At 39.0% G+C, this 19,252-nt stretch overlaps 1 protein-coding gene across 1 annotated transcript in view; it reads left to right on the top strand.

Moving 5' to 3' along the window:
- LOC114358175 (probable phospholipid-transporting ATPase IF) overlaps positions 1 to 19,252 on the top strand; it is a 36,394-nt gene that overhangs the window by 2,968 nt on the left and 14,174 nt on the right. The window contains exons 2-7 of the mRNA XM_028312068.1: positions 4,286 to 4,484; positions 6,582 to 6,707; positions 13,014 to 13,235; positions 13,844 to 14,023; positions 16,426 to 16,731; positions 17,694 to 17,941. Of these exons, the coding sequence (XP_028167869.1) occupies positions 4,286 to 4,484; positions 6,582 to 6,707; positions 13,014 to 13,235; positions 13,844 to 14,023; positions 16,426 to 16,731; positions 17,694 to 17,941 (1,281 nt within the window). The remainder of the gene's footprint in view (positions 1 to 4,285; positions 4,485 to 6,581; positions 6,708 to 13,013; positions 13,236 to 13,843; positions 14,024 to 16,425; positions 16,732 to 17,693; positions 17,942 to 19,252) is intronic.

Genomic DNA, 19,252 nt, shown 5'->3' with positions numbered 1-19,252 from the left:
CGAAACTTGGTACAATTATTTGAATGGAAGAAGGTGATAAATGTCGGATTTCAGATTTTTCTCAGTTCGATGATTGGGTAAAGGTATGCTTTATGCTTTATGTTTGAGGCTACTTATAAAGGTGTTATGTACGTTATCTTTTAAGACGACGGGAAAGAAACTTACACCTCTTTAAAGGAGCCACAAAAAAAAGAATATTTTTGCGAAAGTATAAGACTATTCAACAGAAGAACTAGAAATTACAGTTCTATCAAAATTGAAACTATCCCGCTACCTACTGTAATCGATTATGACAGTCAAAATGATTTAAGGATCTATTCAGGACTACTCTAGAAAGTTAAAAAATCTTTCATAACCATTGAAGTCAAGGGTTCTTGCTTGAAGACTTTTTTAATCATGTATGTCGGTATTATAAGTGCCAAGAAGTAGGTATATACCTAGGTAAAGGGTTGACATCTACCTAATCTATCTTAAACGATAACCAGTAGACCAGTAGTGAATATTATTGTATTGTACACCTTTATCTCCGCCATTAGATTATTATTTGGCTCGCCTACGCACACAGCACGACCTGCCCGCACCACGGTCGGACGCCGAATGCCCCCACCGCCGACTAGGCTGTGACGTATGCGCTCGAGACAAATGTCTATACACTACATCCCTTCCTTGTTTTAATTTGAAATAAATACAATTTATTATTTAATTAACTTTTGAGGCGCTTCTTTATTAGGCGCTTTGTTTTAATCATTTGATCATTATTGCTTCACTGTTNGAAAAAACATTTGTATGAAAATATCTAAACCGCGTAAGTTAGACGCTTAAAATTTGGCATGCAGGTACCTTAAAATTAAAATTAAAATTAAATTAAAATTCCCACGGGAACTGGAATTAGCGGGAAATTCCTTTTGTATGACTGACTCACTGACATACCCACGCACAGCCTAAACGGCTAAACGTAGGCACTTGAAATTTATAAGGGACGTAGCTTAGGTACCGTAGAGGTGCACTAAGAAAATAATTCCCGAAATTCCCACAGGAACAGGAATTACCGGGAAAGTCCTTTTGTATGAAAAATCTAAACCGCTTAAGTTAGACGCTTGAAATTTGGCATGAAGGTCTCTTAGTAAACTTAAAGCTTAGTTACAACAGGATATTGCGAAATTTCAACGGGAACGGGAGTTAGCGGGAAAAAACATTTGTATGAAAAAATCTAAACCGCGTAAGATAGATAAGGGGGTAAAATGGGATCCACGCGTACGAAGTCGCGGGCGGCCGCTAGTACCGAATAAAGTTGCCATCTTATCAGCCTAGAGAAAGGGCTGCTCTTGGAAGTCTCACATTATCGTTTCAGCCAAATGACGTCCACTGCTGGACAAAGGCCTCCCCCAAGGATTTCCATAACGATCGGTCTTGCTGCACATCTATTTGAAGTCTCTGAATGCTTTCTCTTCTGTTTTACGTGCTCAGCGCCAAGCCAAAAAACACGCCCATTATTGCTCTACCAAGTAGTAACTTGGCTGAAAATCACTTAGGTGCTTATTCTGGAAAGCCTTCCGAAATTCGATTGCTTGAGTTTCATTATTTTTTTTATTTTTTTTTTAATTTATTTAACAACTTAAAGACAGTAACATTGAGACAATTACATTTAGATAGCTTTAAAAACCACTAGGGTTTTAGACCAATCATAGGCTAATTATTTTCTTGAGTTATATGTAGGTAGAGTCATAGTAAGTCATAGGTACGTGACACAGTGTTGAATTTTAATCGGGACCTCAGCCCGTAATTATCTTACGTCTGGTTCCCTTATCTCATAAAATTAAGCCTTAAATCCCAAGGGTATATCCTGATTATTAGGTATAATCTGTGCAAAAATATGTTTATCAATGTCCAAGGAAAGAGAACATAATTAAAAAGACTTATTGACAAGTTCATATTAAAGACTTATAAAATTAGTGATAAAGATTTGCTTGACAAACATTTTTATTTGATATCTTTTATTACCTAATAAATATGTAAAATTATTGCTATCGCTGACGTAATTTATTCGATAGAGGTATGAAATAAAAGTTAATAAAGCAGGAAGTCAAATTCACTATTGATAAAATCATACATCATCGTTCATCATCTATTGTGTTTATCTTTCGGACGCACGGCCTCACTCAGAGTTGTCCAAAATAGAATATTCACCTAGGACTGGTTCAAAATCAAAATCATTCAGTTTACACCACAAGTGGCACTTATGAACGTCAAAATGTAAATAATAGAAAAAGAAAAGGCAGCCCTTAAATATGGGGCACTTTACTATATGTCTCTTTATCTTTTGGGCCCTACCAGCGCTTCGAGACAAACATAAATTATGGCAAGTGCTGAGAAGAAACACTTGATGTGGCCCTTCGGTTAGTCAACAATCACAAACATGCTCTTGCTATTGCGAATATAGTAGAAATTTTTAATTGTCGCGTACAGTCGCTTGGTCTACATTGCATCTACGCTATTTTGTGGTCACAGGCAGAATCGGAAGCGGATTGCTCGTGACAGTCGTGGCTTTTACGCGGATAATGTAGGATTTTCTTCGGATTGGTAGCGTTACGTACTTTCAATCGCCAAGGCGTACAATAGGTATGCATGAATCGAGGAATCCCCCCGTGGCATCCCCTCGGAGAATTCCCTAGGTTGGCGAAGACAGTTCCCACTCCTACCGCCTCATGTTTCTCGCCTCTCTCCGCCAGCTGGTAAAAAGCGTTCGACTCCGGATTTCCAATAATACCACCCTAAGAAATGGTATAATTGAAAAATTAGTTCTATCTACCTGCTGTAAGTATGCGAGATATTATTCAGAGACCGAGGATTACCGAGGAATCCTGCTTGTCTAGCAAAGAGCGTTCCAACTCCTATCGCCTCCTGGTCTACCAGTTAGCAGTAAAAGGTTTGTCTTCTCCAGAATAAGCTCCTCATCATCATCAACAGCCCTTTACAGTCCACTGCTCCACTGCAGTGGAGAATAATCTCACCCAACACATGGTAGAATTGAAAAAGAACGAGCAATATTCCTTCATTCGCAAGCACGCATTAGCAGGGGTGCTAGCCCTCTACCTTATTATGCAGAAAGCTTTAATTTGCGGCGCACGTGGCGCCCTTCTCACGGTCGCCTCACGGCGCGCGGATGGCTGACTGCAGTTATGACGATAGGAGCTGCGAAATGCCTCGCGTAGGCGACTGAGGCACAGATGCGGGTAAAGTTTTCGTATTCTCACATTCTCATCAATCAAATAGGTTCATTGAATTAAAAGATTTAACGGGAACGGCTGCGAAGCCAAGATATTATTGGTATTTTTATTTGGTTGTGTTTTGTTCAGTATCATTTTAATACGCGCATTAATTCGAATTGAAACTCAAACATAAAAATTTCGTACGCGATTATCCAAAAGATTTCTGGATAATCGCGTACGAAATATGACCTGCTCTACCTCCACTTCTTAGGCACAGCCACGACATTATAGGCTTATGAAGTGAAAAATCATTTTTTTTCTTTTATCATCCCTTGACAATAGCCAGGCGATAGATTTTCCCCAAACCGGAAATCCAATAGGTGAACAATGCATTATTGTTCTTTTAATATTCTGGGTCAATGGACCAAGCTTTTACCAGTTAGAAAACCTGACATTCAAAAGCGAAAAATGCCAATGCGAACTATTTTGTAGGTACATAATATTATTCCCTATAATTAAAACAGAACTAACTATAATGCGAACGTACTATGTTCCGTTCGTTTCGTTCTAAGTTTCCGTACATTTTTTCCAGTTAAACTTATAAAACTTAAACACGTCTGTTAATAGATAATGTCCAAATAGCCAAATACTTAAATATGACTATATTTTGTCAGGTAGGAAACGACGAATTCTGTAGTAATAAGACGAGGTCAAGAAGACTGTGTTATGAATATTGATGGTAGAATCGCCACAGTAGCCGTAAATATGAATGTATGGGGATGTGCAGTAGCCTGCACATTGATATTGATCTATTCTTAAAACTCAGCAAAAATTTTGCTCAACTAAATACAAGGATCGAATTCCATAGGTGGTCCTTCTCAGTAACAATTTCCCTTGTAGTTATTCATCGACCCCTGATGGTCAACATAAACCGTCTCTTGTTCGTTCCTCGTTTCAACCAAATACGACACGACAAAGGCCTCCCCCAAGGATATTCAAAACGACCGGTCCTGGACCTGCACCGCCCACTTTCAGGCACCTTTCGCGTACTGGTTTGTTCAAAAAATATTTTCCAGGGGAACAAAGTATCAGCAGCGTCAGAGACGCTCCGCATAGAAGTGGGTGTGGTCGACGAGTCTGACAAGAAGAAGCACAACCGGATCAAAACCTCCAAGTATACCCTCCTTACCTTCCTGCCGAAGAACTTGGCGGGGCAGTTCCGACGTGTGGCCAACTTTTATTTCCTCGTCGTCACGTTCATCTCCATCGTCATAGGTGAGTGATAACTGCTTGTTTTTGACGTTTTAATAGCAGCATAATACAGGGTGTATCCTTATTATCAAATTAAGAATCTTCGGTTTAAGAATTAGGCATTTTAAAAAAATGGGTGCTGAGGAATCCGGTCCGCAATACATTAATCGCTTAATTATTTATTCGGATGGAAAGGATTCTTCTTCACTCATATTGCTGCTCCTGCGATGAAAAATTTTGGTTGAACACCAATATCATATAAAATACAGTGCTATTAAATTGTTTTATGTAGAAGCGCAGCGAGTAGTCCGAATTACCCTCCAAAGTATGGCTCCTCTCATAGCCTACACTCAGGTTGGTTCATACTGAAATGCATATTCCGAAGCTATGTTTGTCCACTTCAGTTTATTGTTCAGGATATTTTTTTTTTACTAAGGGAAACTTTTTATTCATCTACCTACTATCACCTGTAGGGTGCCTACAATTTTAAGAAAAAGAAGCTATTATTAGTTAATAGATAAACAGTAGATCCTAAATCAATTTTAGCTGCCTATACCCTCGTACCGTGGCATTGACGCTAATAACAGAGATAAAAATGACAGCATTTTCAAATCGACATTTATCTTATCGCAATATAGTTCTGTGAACCGTGGCTAAAATCATGGTGATGACTGAATAAACTTATTTAATCTTGACTCTATCCAAGTTTCTCGAGTTGTATCTCTATATCTATTTATCATCTCACTAAAAATTAGTGGAAATGGGGCCAAGTTCGACATAAACGAAGATTGCAAGATTGATCGTCGATAAAGAATTAGCGCGTGAGTTTCCAAAGCATAGAACAGAAGAACTATAAAATGGTGGTGGCATATTTGTACACGTAGTTCTATACATAACTTTTTATTATCTTTATTAAGTTTTGCTCTGTATAGTTAATCTATTGAGGCATGAAACTAGAGAGTGCGATTAAGATTGGATAAGTAAACCCGAAAATACTGAAATAGTGTTAGGGAGTATAGTTTATCTTAGTATACGCTCACCCTTAGTAATATACGGTGCGGTCAATGTTTTGAGCAACTTTTGGATAAATCCTAGCAGCTTTATGCAAAGTTGCTTCAAAATGCAAAAGCTTTTGATTGAAAAATTTCAGCGATTTTTTTGTACATGTAGATAACTCTCAACCGCATCACTGTCATAAACTGTTCAGTTGCTGTTTTTAAAATATTTTATAATACTTTTGCGAAACTTAATACAGGATGTAAGAATTACACATAGACACAGTTGCGGGCTGTATATGCGCTATCTGTAAGTAGTAATTTATAATACATCTAATAAACATTTCACTGCGTGTGTGTGTGAACAAACGGTAATTGCCTGTCCACACAGCTTGCTTATTGCACAGTAATCAATATGGAATTGACACCTGTTCTATTTACCACGTCTTTAACATTCACAAGTTCACAGAACAATGTTATTTATTTATCAACGCATTTGTCAGTAATGTGACCTTTATTGAGCCGTATTTAAGTTCATGATGCAGCCTATACCAACAAAAGTACTTGAATATAACATTTTTGTCAATGAAGCGATTTCCACGTGTATGAAAAATAGATTATACTATTAGATAAAACGAGGAATTCTACGGCTAATCTCCTAAACAGATAGTATCTGGCCTGTATATAATTTCTAACACCCGAATTCTTCTTTTATATGCTCCGGAAAACTGGGCCCTTGCGAGGGTCATATCAAGATTTATCAGCCTATCTTAAATACACCCGGGCTATTCCGATAGATTCATGCATATCTTATTTTATTTCAAGCAAATGTCGTCCACTGCTGGGCACAGGCCTCCCCACGGTTTCTCACAACGACCGATCCGGCGCGCCGCATCCACGACCTTCACCACCTTATTTTACAATATTGATGTAACATCATCATTTTTCGTTCGTTCGTTTCAGCCGAAAGACGTCCACTTCTGGACAAAGGCCTCCCCCAAGGATTTCCACAAAGACCGGTCCTGCGTCGCTCGCATCCAGGCACCTCCCGCGATCTTCACCAGATCGTCAGTCCACCATAATCATCATCAGTTCGGAATGTTACTTTATACTGGTTTTATTTCAGACAGTCCGGTGTCTCCGCTTACGAGCATAGCCCCGCTGAGTTTTATGGTGCTGGTGACCGCTGCAAAGCAGGGATACGAGGACTGGCTGCGGCATAAGGAGGACAACAAGGTCAACAACCAAGTTGGTGAGATTCCAGCTATTTGATATACAGGGTGTAAATAATGCACCACGACGCCTGAAACTTCGCATTTTGCTAAATACATATTAGCAACCAACCCAGTACATTACAAAATATGATTCACTCATGAAGACATCACTTCATAATGCTTCTGAAGAAAATACCTACAAGTACTTAGCTTCGTAAAGGACTCGTTTCATTCAGGATTTCAAAGTATCGAAGTAGGTTTAAACCCTGTGTCATTAAAGTAAATCGATAAGATAACGCAAGGAATCAAACAAAGGCGGGTATTGAATGATGATTGTATTGATGACTGTCGTAGTGACTGGTATTTCGCGTTTTCATGCTATGTACTGTCGAGTTAACTGCGCACCCGGCTGCCGTGACGTCACATCGACGCTCTGATACGAACGCGGGTAGGTGTGCAAGTGAGTGCGAGGGAGAGTCGCATTCCAGCGAGGTGAGCAAATCCCACCACCACCCATGGTTCTTCCTGCCTCACGGCGTACGAACCGAATCTCGGGAGAGCGCGCAGGTACTTGCTCTGGGCTCTTTCCCCGGGCGCTTTGCTTGACTCCCTACAAATTTCTCTTATCCTTGTCCCTTCTCATTGTCAATTCTCCCCCTTCTGGGGCTTGACACCACAAATACGGTACTTCGCGTCGCACAGTGTTTTAAAATCACTTGGAAGCGGACATTTTTTGGTGAATAGATGACATGATTTAACAAGTAAATCTAAGTAAATTCCTAAAAGAAACCCGTGGTCTATCTTCAACAGCTTTCAAGAAAAAATTTTTTTAATTTGGCTTATTTTGTGTGTTTTAAAATACGTTTTTTTGTTTATCTGTTCTTTATTTGAAGTTGTAACACAATTGACTTAAATGAGTAATAAAGCACACAATTTCCCTTTTTTTGAGCTATACATCATATTCTAAAGCTTTGTAGATCCGGAGAAATTATAAAAAAACTGATTTTTGGTTTTTAATTTTTTAAATTTAAGTTGTACGTTTTGAGCAATAACGAATTATTGCATATTATAAAAGCCCTTTTATTTTACTCACGAAAAAAAAATCACCGAATTTTGAGAACATACTTTTGAGAAATAGACATCTTTTCGTCCAAAATCCTAAAGTACCTAAAGACGACTACCATCAGTGTGTGTTACCCTATTATAGGTCCAAAACGTTGGCTCTCAAAGAAGCTCAAAGTTACACGGCGTGCTATAGCAAGGATTATGTCAGTGTTTCTTTACGAGATCAAATCATAAATGAGGGAGGTCCGTAAACAAACTAAAGTCGATGACATATCCCGACAGATTAGCATGCTGAGTGACAATAGGCAGGACACATAGTACGCAAAACTTACGGCCAATGGGGCACCAGGGTTCTGGAGTAGGCTGCATACCGAATAAAAAATAAAAACGAAGCGTGCGACGTCCACCCACAAACCAAGGCGGAACGATGATCTCATAAAGGTAGCAGGAAGGCACTGGATGCAAAAACTATCACCTATAAGATCTTGCATTTTTTGAATAATGTTGGGATCTGCTTGAAAGGGTAAAGGGGGCATTGATTTGACGGTGTAAGTGCTACTTAGAAATGAATAAAATAAATAAGTATAAATAAATAAATATCCATGGACATTTTACACTGCGCTTCTAGTCCCAAACTAAGCAAAGCTTGTACTATGGGTACTAGACAATTATAAAATTTAACTTAGACGAAAAGCTTTCTAAGCATACCTATACTTACAGGTTGACGTGTAATAAGTGAACATCCTTGTAAGGGATAACAGGTTATTGTAACCAATTTATTTATGTAGGTATTAGGCAAAAGTCAAGCATTTCTCAGTTTTAATAGGGACATCCTAACATGGTGTTCCGATAAAAATTGATCGGGCGCCCCTTTACCACACTTTTTTCTTTTATTTTATTACTTTTATGTTTTACTGTGTGTTTAATAAAGTCTTTTATTATTTATAGTTTGGGCTTTTTCTACCTTAGCTTAAAAGCAGGAAAATTTAAAATCAGCTACGGGATATTAATTATTATTATTTTGATTTTTTAAAGTTTCCAAACTTATAGATATAAAGACGAAATTCTAGATGCATTCAATATTAATACGAATACAAATGTATAAGCTATTCCAACAAACGATGTGCAGTCTTCCGAAGTACAATGACGCTTGCACAAACACGTCTCTGTACTGCGTTAGAATAATCACATCCGTCGGTGTTCGATTCTGTATCTTCGATATTATTACGAATTTTGAAAAATTAAAAAAAATAGTTTATAAAGGGGCTATTTTAGAGTAGTTTAATGCAAAAAAACAGATTTTGACGGTTGCGATCATACGACGTTGTTCGACGACGCCGACGAATTATTGTGTTCCTACTGAATTTCTTCTAAATCGGTTCAACGATTCTTGAAATAACACCATTTTATAAAATAATTGGTCACATCATCATAACGTGATCAATTTTACGATTTGGCCACGATATAAATGCATATTAGTGTTAAATTTGACTTATTACTTATTAATCAATAGGTAAACTTAAATGAAAAAAATTCAATAAAAATAAAGAAAAGATACCAATTGAAATAATTATAAAATTATTTGTTTTCACCCGGTGTAAACACCCGCGGGTGGAATGAAACGGGTTTTTATTGGGTTTTTACCCTCATGTGGGTTTTTACCCGGGTGGAAACCCATCTCTAGCCGTGCCCGCGTGGACGTCATTTGGCTGAATGAAGCCTGAAACGATCGATCTGCGTGCGATTTGCATTTCTTTGCATTTCTGGAAAAAACTTAGGTTCGATAGAGGCACCTAAAAAGTTAAGGAATGTAATTATTTACCTAATCAATTTATTCTTAAATTTAAAAAAATAATTCAATAAAACGGAACGACTAAGCATGTTCCATTTCGTCCAAAAATCGCTACACCAAATAACATGATGACATCAAATTACAAATCTGTCAGTTCTGTCACAAAAAAGAACACTCCCACATTTCAGAAATTCCTGTTTCTCGTCTCATTGTTTGTAAATTGTATTATTTCCTTCAATTTCTACATGATAAAGTGAAAGTGGTGTGGTGGTTTTATTGAATATTTATCATGTTTGGTATTAAGCTTGAATATGAGAAGAAAGAACTCAATCCAACGATTTGCCGAGGTTGTTTGTCTTCCGATCGTAGGCTGTCCGTACTACAGGATCATGTTGATCTGTTTTTTGGTCTTTTAGGTCCTCAATATCAATTCAGCGTAAGTATTTATTGTTAAAAAGCATCCTTGAAGGTCCTCAAGCATGTTTTTATTCTCATAATACACTCTTTCAAAACGTAAACCATTTATTTCAAACTTCACAGTGTTCATGGTTGCGGTGTTAGTTTGGTCAATACTTATTCAGTAAAACGATTCTCTCTGCTAGGTGATCAGTATCTCAGTTTAAATCAGCATTTTTTTACCCTAATAATTATCTGATTTATGAAACGGATTCAGACAAATTAAATATAATAATATAATAATTATAATCTGAACAGTTTTAATTATACAGCTTCCTATGAAGCAATACCATATTGTACTAGAATGTCATACTTGACTGTCATAAAAAGTAGCAAATCATATCTTTTCTCTCATATTTATTATATACTATACATTATATTAATTTATAAGATGCTCCATATAGGGTTGCCAGGTGTCTGGCTTTAGTTGGACTAGTTTGGCTTTTTACGACCTTGTCCGGCCAAACATTGTCTTGTCCCGCCTGTCCGACTTGTTACGCTTTTTATGTGGCTGCCTCGCCAAGCCAAATTCAAGCCACAGTTTTATTTCAATCGAAACCCACCTTGGATTTTTTAGTTTTTTATTTAAAATTTTGTTCGAGAAGCGACTATTTGCTAAGTAATTTTAATAGCTTATGAAGACTAATTTAGCGATTACTTTATTATAAATAATTTGAAAATTCCAAGGTGGGAATCGAACCCATGACCTTTCGCTTGCCGGGCTGGTTTTCATAAATGCTAAGAAATGTTAATAACAATTACTGTTTCTAGTCCAGTATCACCTTATGTTGGGAGTGCGAGGCTCAACTGAAAAAGATACAGTTGTTCAGGAACAGAATACAGAACGCTAATTATATACTACAGCAGTCAGTTTATAAGTTGGTGAGGCTACAATTTAATCTATTTCTTGTTACACTTTTATAAAGTGAAAAAAAGAGACAACGTTGTACCAGAGTAAATACAAATGAGCAGGTCATCTTCATAGACACCGAGCGCGGTTTGTATGTGAGCGCGCACCAATACGTATGCGGGGCACACGCACACACTGACAAAATTTAGCGTACCTCACCACTAATCAACGCAAAATTTTGTCAGTGTGTGCGTGCGCGCCGCATACGTATTGGCGCGCTCACATACAAACCGCGCTCGGGCGTTTCTATGAAGATGACCTACTCATTTGTATTTACTCTGGTTGTACTTATTATCTATGGAGAGACATACTCTGTACGACTACTCGTGAGGTCCTGGTGATAAACAGGTCCTTGCTCGGCTCTCCGTATCCAGCGAGGTGAGCAGTTAACTCGATCGGCCTGTTATAGCTGTATGATGACATTTTATGTCAGTTATATGATCACAAGCCTGTAATACCTGGATATGTGGCCTAGGATTCGTGTTTTTATTTTATTTACTTATGAATTTTAGTACCTAACCGTTATCTAATGACTATAATAGGTGTTAAACTGGGTGCGTTATTTAAATATTTTATTGGACACTTTAATATAATAATAGACGACATAATGTACTTAATATTATCAGGATAATCATTAGGTAATTAATGTAATTATCCTCGACCGTTTACTTATCTATTAGCCACCGCGAATTCGTTTTAAAATTCCGTTAGTGTACGTCATAATATCATACGTGAAGGGGTGTGACGTTCGTTCCCGGTATCACATGAAAGAAAATTAGCAGTATTACCTATAAAATATGCATTCATACATGATTCCCGCAGAAAACCTTGTTGTTGTTTAAAAAACTTCACTTACTAGTTTAAGCTTTTGGTCATTGAAAAGTTGCCGTATAATCTATCTAAGCATAGCAGCCTTTATTTTAATCCACAACGAGGAACCTTTTGGCCTGTATCTCACCTGATGGAATGTGATGATCAGGCCGAAGGTGGAAGCGAGCTTCACCCGGAATCCTCAACCACGGAGGAACGGGCTATCTTACCTCTAACTGCCGGAACACAACAATGCTGTTAACATTGTTGTTATGGGGATCTTTGGGGATGGTCTTCGAACAAAGGCCTTCTCCTTCAACCTTCCACCTACTTCTGTCCCTGGCCACATGCATCCAGTTTATTCCAGCTTGTTGCCGAATGTCATCTGTCCACCTTTTAGGCGGTCTTTCTCTGCCGCGGTTGTTACGCGACACCTGAAAAGTAATTTTATATTAGTTTTAAAGCCATAATTAATTATGATTATTGTAATAAGTTACGTTATACATTTAATCACCTGATGCCAATGCAAACAGAGGCATTAATCTTCGATGATTTATGTATGAACACAGATGTAATCATATCGAATATTTACGAGTATATTCAGATTTGTTATCTTTGTTTACGATAAATTAAATCATATAAGGCGATTATATCCGCGAAAGTACATGAGTTCTTATTATTATTGTTTAAACAACTTTATTTAACCCCCGCACACAATTAGTTTCACAAATTATTTATTTTAAGAGGGTTTTCCTCTACGATTTTGAAGTCAAATCAAATTATGTATCAATCAATATACCACTAAAAAATTATCTAGACAAAGAATACTGTTTTCTCATTTTGAGTCATTAGTCATTGAGTCATGAACTCATAATCAAGTCTGTATATTTTTTTTAGTTCCAAGCATAATAAGTATCAGCAGTTTTAATTAACTTGAGTTGAATCTAATAAAGATAAAACCATTCACGTGTTAATTAAGTGCTGTGAAGGTGAAAGAGGTAACCATCGAAGGATTGTTGTTAAATACAGGTTACTTTGGAATTTCCAATCGTCAATAATGTCTATCCTACTAGTAGTACAGAGTAGACACCTAAGAAATACTTTTCATCTCAGATAAAATCCGGGAATTTTGGTTATTTTTCATATTTTCCGATGAGGGAAATTGGATCCGTCTTGTCAGACGAAGACATATCAAGCTAAATACTGGTGTCTTATGCCGTTGTATTAGGTGTGATTTTGCATCGAAAGTGTATAGTCTAACTGACGTTGTGGCTTTAAGGCAGCTAACATTGAAACCAAGTATTTTCACAGTGGAGATAGTCCACAAAGGGGTGATCAAGAATGTGCGCAACTGCCTCATCGCTCCCGGAACGCTCGTCAGGGTCAAGCGAGGGAAGGAGGTGCCAGCTGACCTGGTGCTTCTATGCTCGGCTCAGGAGAAGGGGAAGTGCTACGTCACTACCGCCAACCTGGATGGAGAGACCAACCTGAAGACCCTGAGGGTGCCGACGCCGCTCGTTGGATTCACTCCAGGTGAGTTAGATTGACGTCAGGGTCAAGCGAGGAAAGGAGGTGCATAAGACCTGGTGCTTCTATGCTCGGCTCAGGAGAAGGGGAAATGCTACGTCACTACCGCCAACCTGGATGGTGAGACCAACCTGAAGACCCTGAGGCTGCCGACGCCACTTGTTGGATTCACTCCAGGTTAGTGAGCCAATAGAAGGTCGCGGATAGCAACTGGATGTGAGCAGCGCAAGACCGTTGATTATCGAAATCATTGGAGAGGCATTTTTTTTAGTTTTACATGAAATCAAAATCAAAAATTCAAAATTTTCTTTATTTGTTTAGACTAATTAAATTAGTACTTGCAAATCGTCAAATGCTCTTAAGGAGCCTATAGACATGTCTCATTCTTTTCTTGCCCTACCAGCAGGTTATGGTTAGATCGGACCGGCTAAACGTGCCCTTTGAAGCACAGAACTATTCTTATAAGGCATAATATTCAGGACGTTGAATATTCTGTAGATTCAACTAAACTTGCAATGTGCTTAAACTACATAGAACGCATTTTTCTATGCATGTCTTAAGACAAAAAATTTCTAGTCTTTTAACTGTCACTTACCAACCATTCCATTCCACAGATATCCTGCCCCAAGGAATGCGCATAGAGATCCCGCACAACATTGCAGACTTATACACGTTCTACGGCCGCCTGGACATCCCGGGACTCGACAGCATCCCGCTCGGGACCGACAACCTCATGCTGCGCGGCTCCCGCGTCAAGAACACCGAGTGGGCCATCGGCTGTGCCGTCTACACGGGTGAGTGTGACCTCCGTACATAGTGGTGATAAGACAAGGATCTATACCCGTTCTATGGGCGCCTGGACATCCCGGGACTCGACAGCATCCCGCTCGGGACCGACAACCTCATGCTGCGCGGCTCCCGCGTCAAGAATACCGAGTGGGCCATCGGCTGTGCTGTTTATACGGGTGAGTGTGANAAGAAGAACGGTCACGCCCCATACAAAAAAAACCCAGACCCGACAGAAACGAGACATACCTCAGTTTTTTTGTCATGTCTTAATTAGTTAAATTATATATTTTTTATATTCGAAATCTATGTATAACACCAAAATATTACCCTTTGTTTTTGTTCAGGCGTTATACAATAACTAATACAAAATGCCTATTTATTACAAAAATTGGCAAATTTATGTATCTAAATGTCTATTATAGCTGCTATGGAATGTATCTAGGTGACCTGGAGATACAGCCGGATTATACAGGGTGGTTATACATATGGAACGATAAGTGATTTCACTCGATTATTTCTAAACTATACAAGATATCGAAAAACTAGTTACTGATTCTGAAAGTGCTTCACGAGCTCTTTCAAATGGTACCAATAATAGGTTACAGATTATGGAAGCTGGTAACATTGAATTTTTGGATTTTGTAACTTCTCGTTTCCACCCTGTATGATCCGGCTGTATCTCCAGGTCACCTAGATAGATTCCACAGCAGCTGTAATAGACATTTAGGTACATATATTTACCAATTTTGGTGATAAATAGGCATTTTGTATTAGTTTTTGTATGACGCCTGAACAAAAACAAAGGGTAATATTTTGGTGTTATACATAGATTTCGAATATAAAAAATATATAATTTAACTAATTAAGACATGACAAAAAAACTGAGGTATGTCTCGTTTCTGTCGGGCCTGGGTCACAGATGACCGTTCTTCTTTGCATTTGAAATTTCGTGTTAAGCAACGCCTTCCGAAAAACTCTTGGCAAAAACAAACTTTTGTCATTGCTAATACGCAATCTCATTTGTAGTGGAGAATCACAACTTTGATCTCCATTTGTCCATCCAGTGCGGACTGAAGTACGTAATAGAACAAATTAGTAACCCTAAACACTGCCTGCCTTGCACTAAATTGACCAGTACAATATCGCCAGTCAATATTTTAATAGCAATGACGAAAGTTTGTGTTTGCCAAGAGCTTTTCAGAAGGCGTTGCATAACACGAAATTTCAAATGCAAATTTCTCAAAAGTATGTTCTCAAAATTCGGTGATTTTTTTTTGTGAGTAAAATAAAAGGTCTTTTATAACATGCAATAATTCGTTATTGCTCAAAATGTACAACTTAAATTTAAAAAATTAAAAACAAAAAATCAGTTTTTTTATAATTTCTCCGGATCTACAAAGCTTTAGAATATGATGTATACGCCTGGACATCCCGGGACTCGACAGCATCCCGCTCGGGACCGACAACCTCATGCTGCGCGGCTCCCGCGTCAAGAATACCGAGTGGGCCATCGGCTGTGCCGTCTACACGGGTGAGTGTGACCTCCGTACATAGTGGTGATAAGACAAGAATCTATACACGTTGTATGGCCGCCTGGACATCCCGGGACTCGACAGCATCCCGCTTGGGACCGACAACCTCATGTTGCGCGGCTCCCGCGTCAAGAACACCGAGTGGGCCATCGGCTGTGCTGTTTATACGGGTGAGTGTGACCTCCGTACATAGTGGTGATAAGACAAGAATCTATACACGTTGTATGGCCGCCTGGACATCACGGGACTCGACAGCATCCCGCTCGGGACCGACAACCTCATGTTGCGCGGTTACGTTCCCGCATCAAGAACACCGAATAGGCTATCGGCTGTGCCGTCTACACGGGTTGGTAGCATCTTCATCTGCCATCCACTATCATAAACATTTCATTTCAACGCAGCGTGGGACGTCCACCCACAAGGTGGACCGACGACATCATAAAGGTAGCAGGACTAGCAGGAAGGTGTTGGACGCAGGCCGCTACCAACCGGGAAACATGAAAAGCATTGCGGGAGGCCTATGTTCAGCAGTGGACGTCCTATGGCTGAGATGATGATGATAATGAAATATTTCATAATTACACTCTCCTCACTCCCACTCTTATAAATGATCGAATGTACAGTCATCAAACTATACATTTTTGTAGCAAATTGGGACCTATTACTACACAAGATGTCACAGTGTGACATGCTTATTACTCTCACTCTAAACCGTTCTTGGCCCTTATGTCAAGAATGTTGAGTGAGTCATGTGCTGTCTGTCTAATGGATTCCCACCTAATTTTGACCTAAGGTGTTGATAACTACTATCGTCCATCATAACTGCTCTCATCCAGAAACATGAAAATGTATTTAAAGATTTTTTTTCTCAACAGGTGAACAAACAAAACTAGCTCTAAACTCGAAGTACACTGGAAACAAGTTCTCATCGTGCGAGTTGGCTACAAACGCGTTCCTCGGTTTCTACATTCTGCTCCTCATCCTGGAGATCACGGGTTCCACCGTAGCCAAGATCATGGTGGAAGAAAGGAACCGGGGCATGGAACTGTACCTGGGGCCATTACCGTCCTTCCCGCCGCCTATAGGCAGCTTAGTCCAGGATATCTGCTCGTTTCTGCTGCTGTACTACTACATCATACCTATGTCGCTGTATGTGACCATTGAGCTTAATAAGTTTCTCGGTGAGTTGCAGTATGTATTATTTAAATTCAAATATCATAGACAATTTTCTTCAATCTCATATTATTTTACGTGTAGGTAGATATACAGGGTGGAATTTTGTAATGCCACCTGGAGGGAAAGTACTCTTAAATTTAATATTGTAGATAGAATAAAATTCTTAAAGAAAACATTCCTTTATTTTTGACAATAAATAGAACTGCGTTCAAAGATTTCCAAAATTTTGCTTGCTACACCCGGGAATCGAACCAACTAAAATCTGTTAAAAATTACACCCTGTATTTTTATTGCATCGATCGTTAGGGTTAAGTATAAGGATGAAATCTCTCTAACAAACTTGATAAATCAAATGAAAGGAAAACCATGAAATCTTAAATTATCTTAATTATTTACAGAAAATTGTATGGTATGGTAGAGAATTTTCGAAAAATTTTCGAAAATCTATGAATGAAGTTCTCTTTCTTTTCAAAAATAAAGGAATGTTTTCTTTCAGTAAACTTTTCTATCTACAGTGTAAAGAGTACTTTCCCTCCAGGTGGCATTACAAAATTCCACCCCGTAGAATAACAATGCTGTAATATTCTTCGCTACAATCTTGACAGAGTGGTCGTAGTCGTCACAACTGGTTTGGTGGAAAGCTTCATAATTTGTTGTCATATCTGTGTGCTTAGTGCGAGTTTACACCAAACGTCACCATTAGCGGGTGAGTCAAAAAAGTCGTATGAAGATTTCCGTTTTTGAAGGTATCCGCTGGGGACGCTTAAGTTCAATATGTCGTACTTTTCATGTAATTTTTTTACGCAACTCGCACTTAGCACACTGTAATATTAGATGCTTATTCATTCCGACGCATGCCTTATTATGTTTTTCCGTTTGAAGATGATCAGTTGATTTTCCATCGAGTGGGATACAGGCCAAAACCTTACCCATTGTAATTTAATAAATCAATTTTGTATCCCCCAAGGCACATACTTCATCGGCTGGGACGAGGAGCTCCGTTGCGAAGAAACAGGCCGGCCAGCTTTAGCCAATACCTCCGATCTCAACGAAGACTTAGGCCAGGTGGAAGTACTATTCTCAGACAAGACAGGCACTCTCACCAAGAACCTCATGGTGTTCAAATCGTGTACTATACGGGGACACGTATATGAGGAGAGAGAGAGCCGGCTGTATGACACGGAGCGGTTTGAGGAGCCCGTGTGCTGCAATAATGTGAGTTATGATACTTGTAGTAAAGTAGGGGTACTCTAGTGCTGTTCTAGGACAAGACAGGCACTCTCACTAAGAACCTCATGGTGTTCAAATCGTGTACTATACGGGGACACGTATATGAGGAGAGAGAGAGCCGGCTGTATGACACGGAGCGGTTTGAGGAGCCCGTGTGCTACAATAATGTGAGTTATGATACTTGTGACAGGGTAGGGGGTACTCTAGTGTTGGTCTAGGACAAGACAAGAGCCTTATGGTGTTCAAGGCTTGTACCATACGTTGACACGTGTACGAGGAGAGAGAGAGCCGGCTGTATGACACGGAGCGGTTTAAGGAGCCTGTGTGCTGCAATAATGTGAGTTATGATATACAGGGTGGAATTTTGTAATGCCACCTGGAGGGAAAGTACTCTTAATATTGTATATAGAAAAAAAATCTCAAAGTAAACATTCCTTTATTTTTGAAAGGAAATAGAACTGCTTTCAAAAATTTCCAAAAATTAGCTTGCCACGCTCGGGAATCGAACCAACTAAAATCTGTTAAAAATTACACCCTGTATTTTTATTGCATCGATCGTTAGGGTCAAGTATAAGGATGAAATCTCTCTAACAAACTTGATAAATCAAATGAAAGGAAATCCATAAAATCTTAAATTATTTTAATCATGTACAGAAATTGTATGGTATGGTAGTGAATTTTCGAAAAAATTTCGAAAATCTATGAATGCAGTTCTTTTTCTTTTCAAAAATAAAGGAATGTTTTCTTCAAGTATTTTTTTTATCTGCAGTATTAAGAGTACTTTCCCTCCAGGTGGCATTACAAAATTCCACCCTGTATGTAGTAGGGTAGGAGGCACTCTAGTGCTGGTCTAGGACAAGACAAGAGCCTTATGGTGTTCAAGGCGTGTACCATGCGGGGACACGTATACGAGGAGAGAGAGAGCCGGCTGTATGACACGGAGCGGTTTGAGGAGCCCGTGTGCTGCAATAATGTGAGTTATGATACTTGTAGTAAAGTAGGGGCACTCTAGTGCTGTTCTAGGACAAGACAGGCACTCTCACCAAGAACGTTATGGTGTTCAAGGCGTGTGCCATACGGGGACACGTATACGAGGAGAGAGAGAGCCGGCTGTATGAGAAACACAAGGTCAGCAAATAGACTAGTATTTGACTTCTGCCCAAAAATCGCACTTTGTCATAAAAATTGTTATTCTATGTGCATTAAGGTTTATAACAAAATTCCTGAAAGATTTAAAATAGGTCCTGCAAAAGTAATGACCAGAAAGCTTAGGGAATGGCCAACCACTTCCTGCTT

This window comes from Ostrinia furnacalis, unplaced genomic scaffold (genome assembly GCF_004193835.3).
Source record: "Ostrinia furnacalis isolate ACB-3 unplaced genomic scaffold, ASM419383v2 OfSCF3746, whole genome shotgun sequence".
NCBI classification, from domain to species: Eukaryota; Metazoa; Arthropoda; class Insecta; order Lepidoptera; family Crambidae; genus Ostrinia; species Ostrinia furnacalis.
This window is presented reverse-complemented; position numbering and strand designations above follow the sequence as displayed.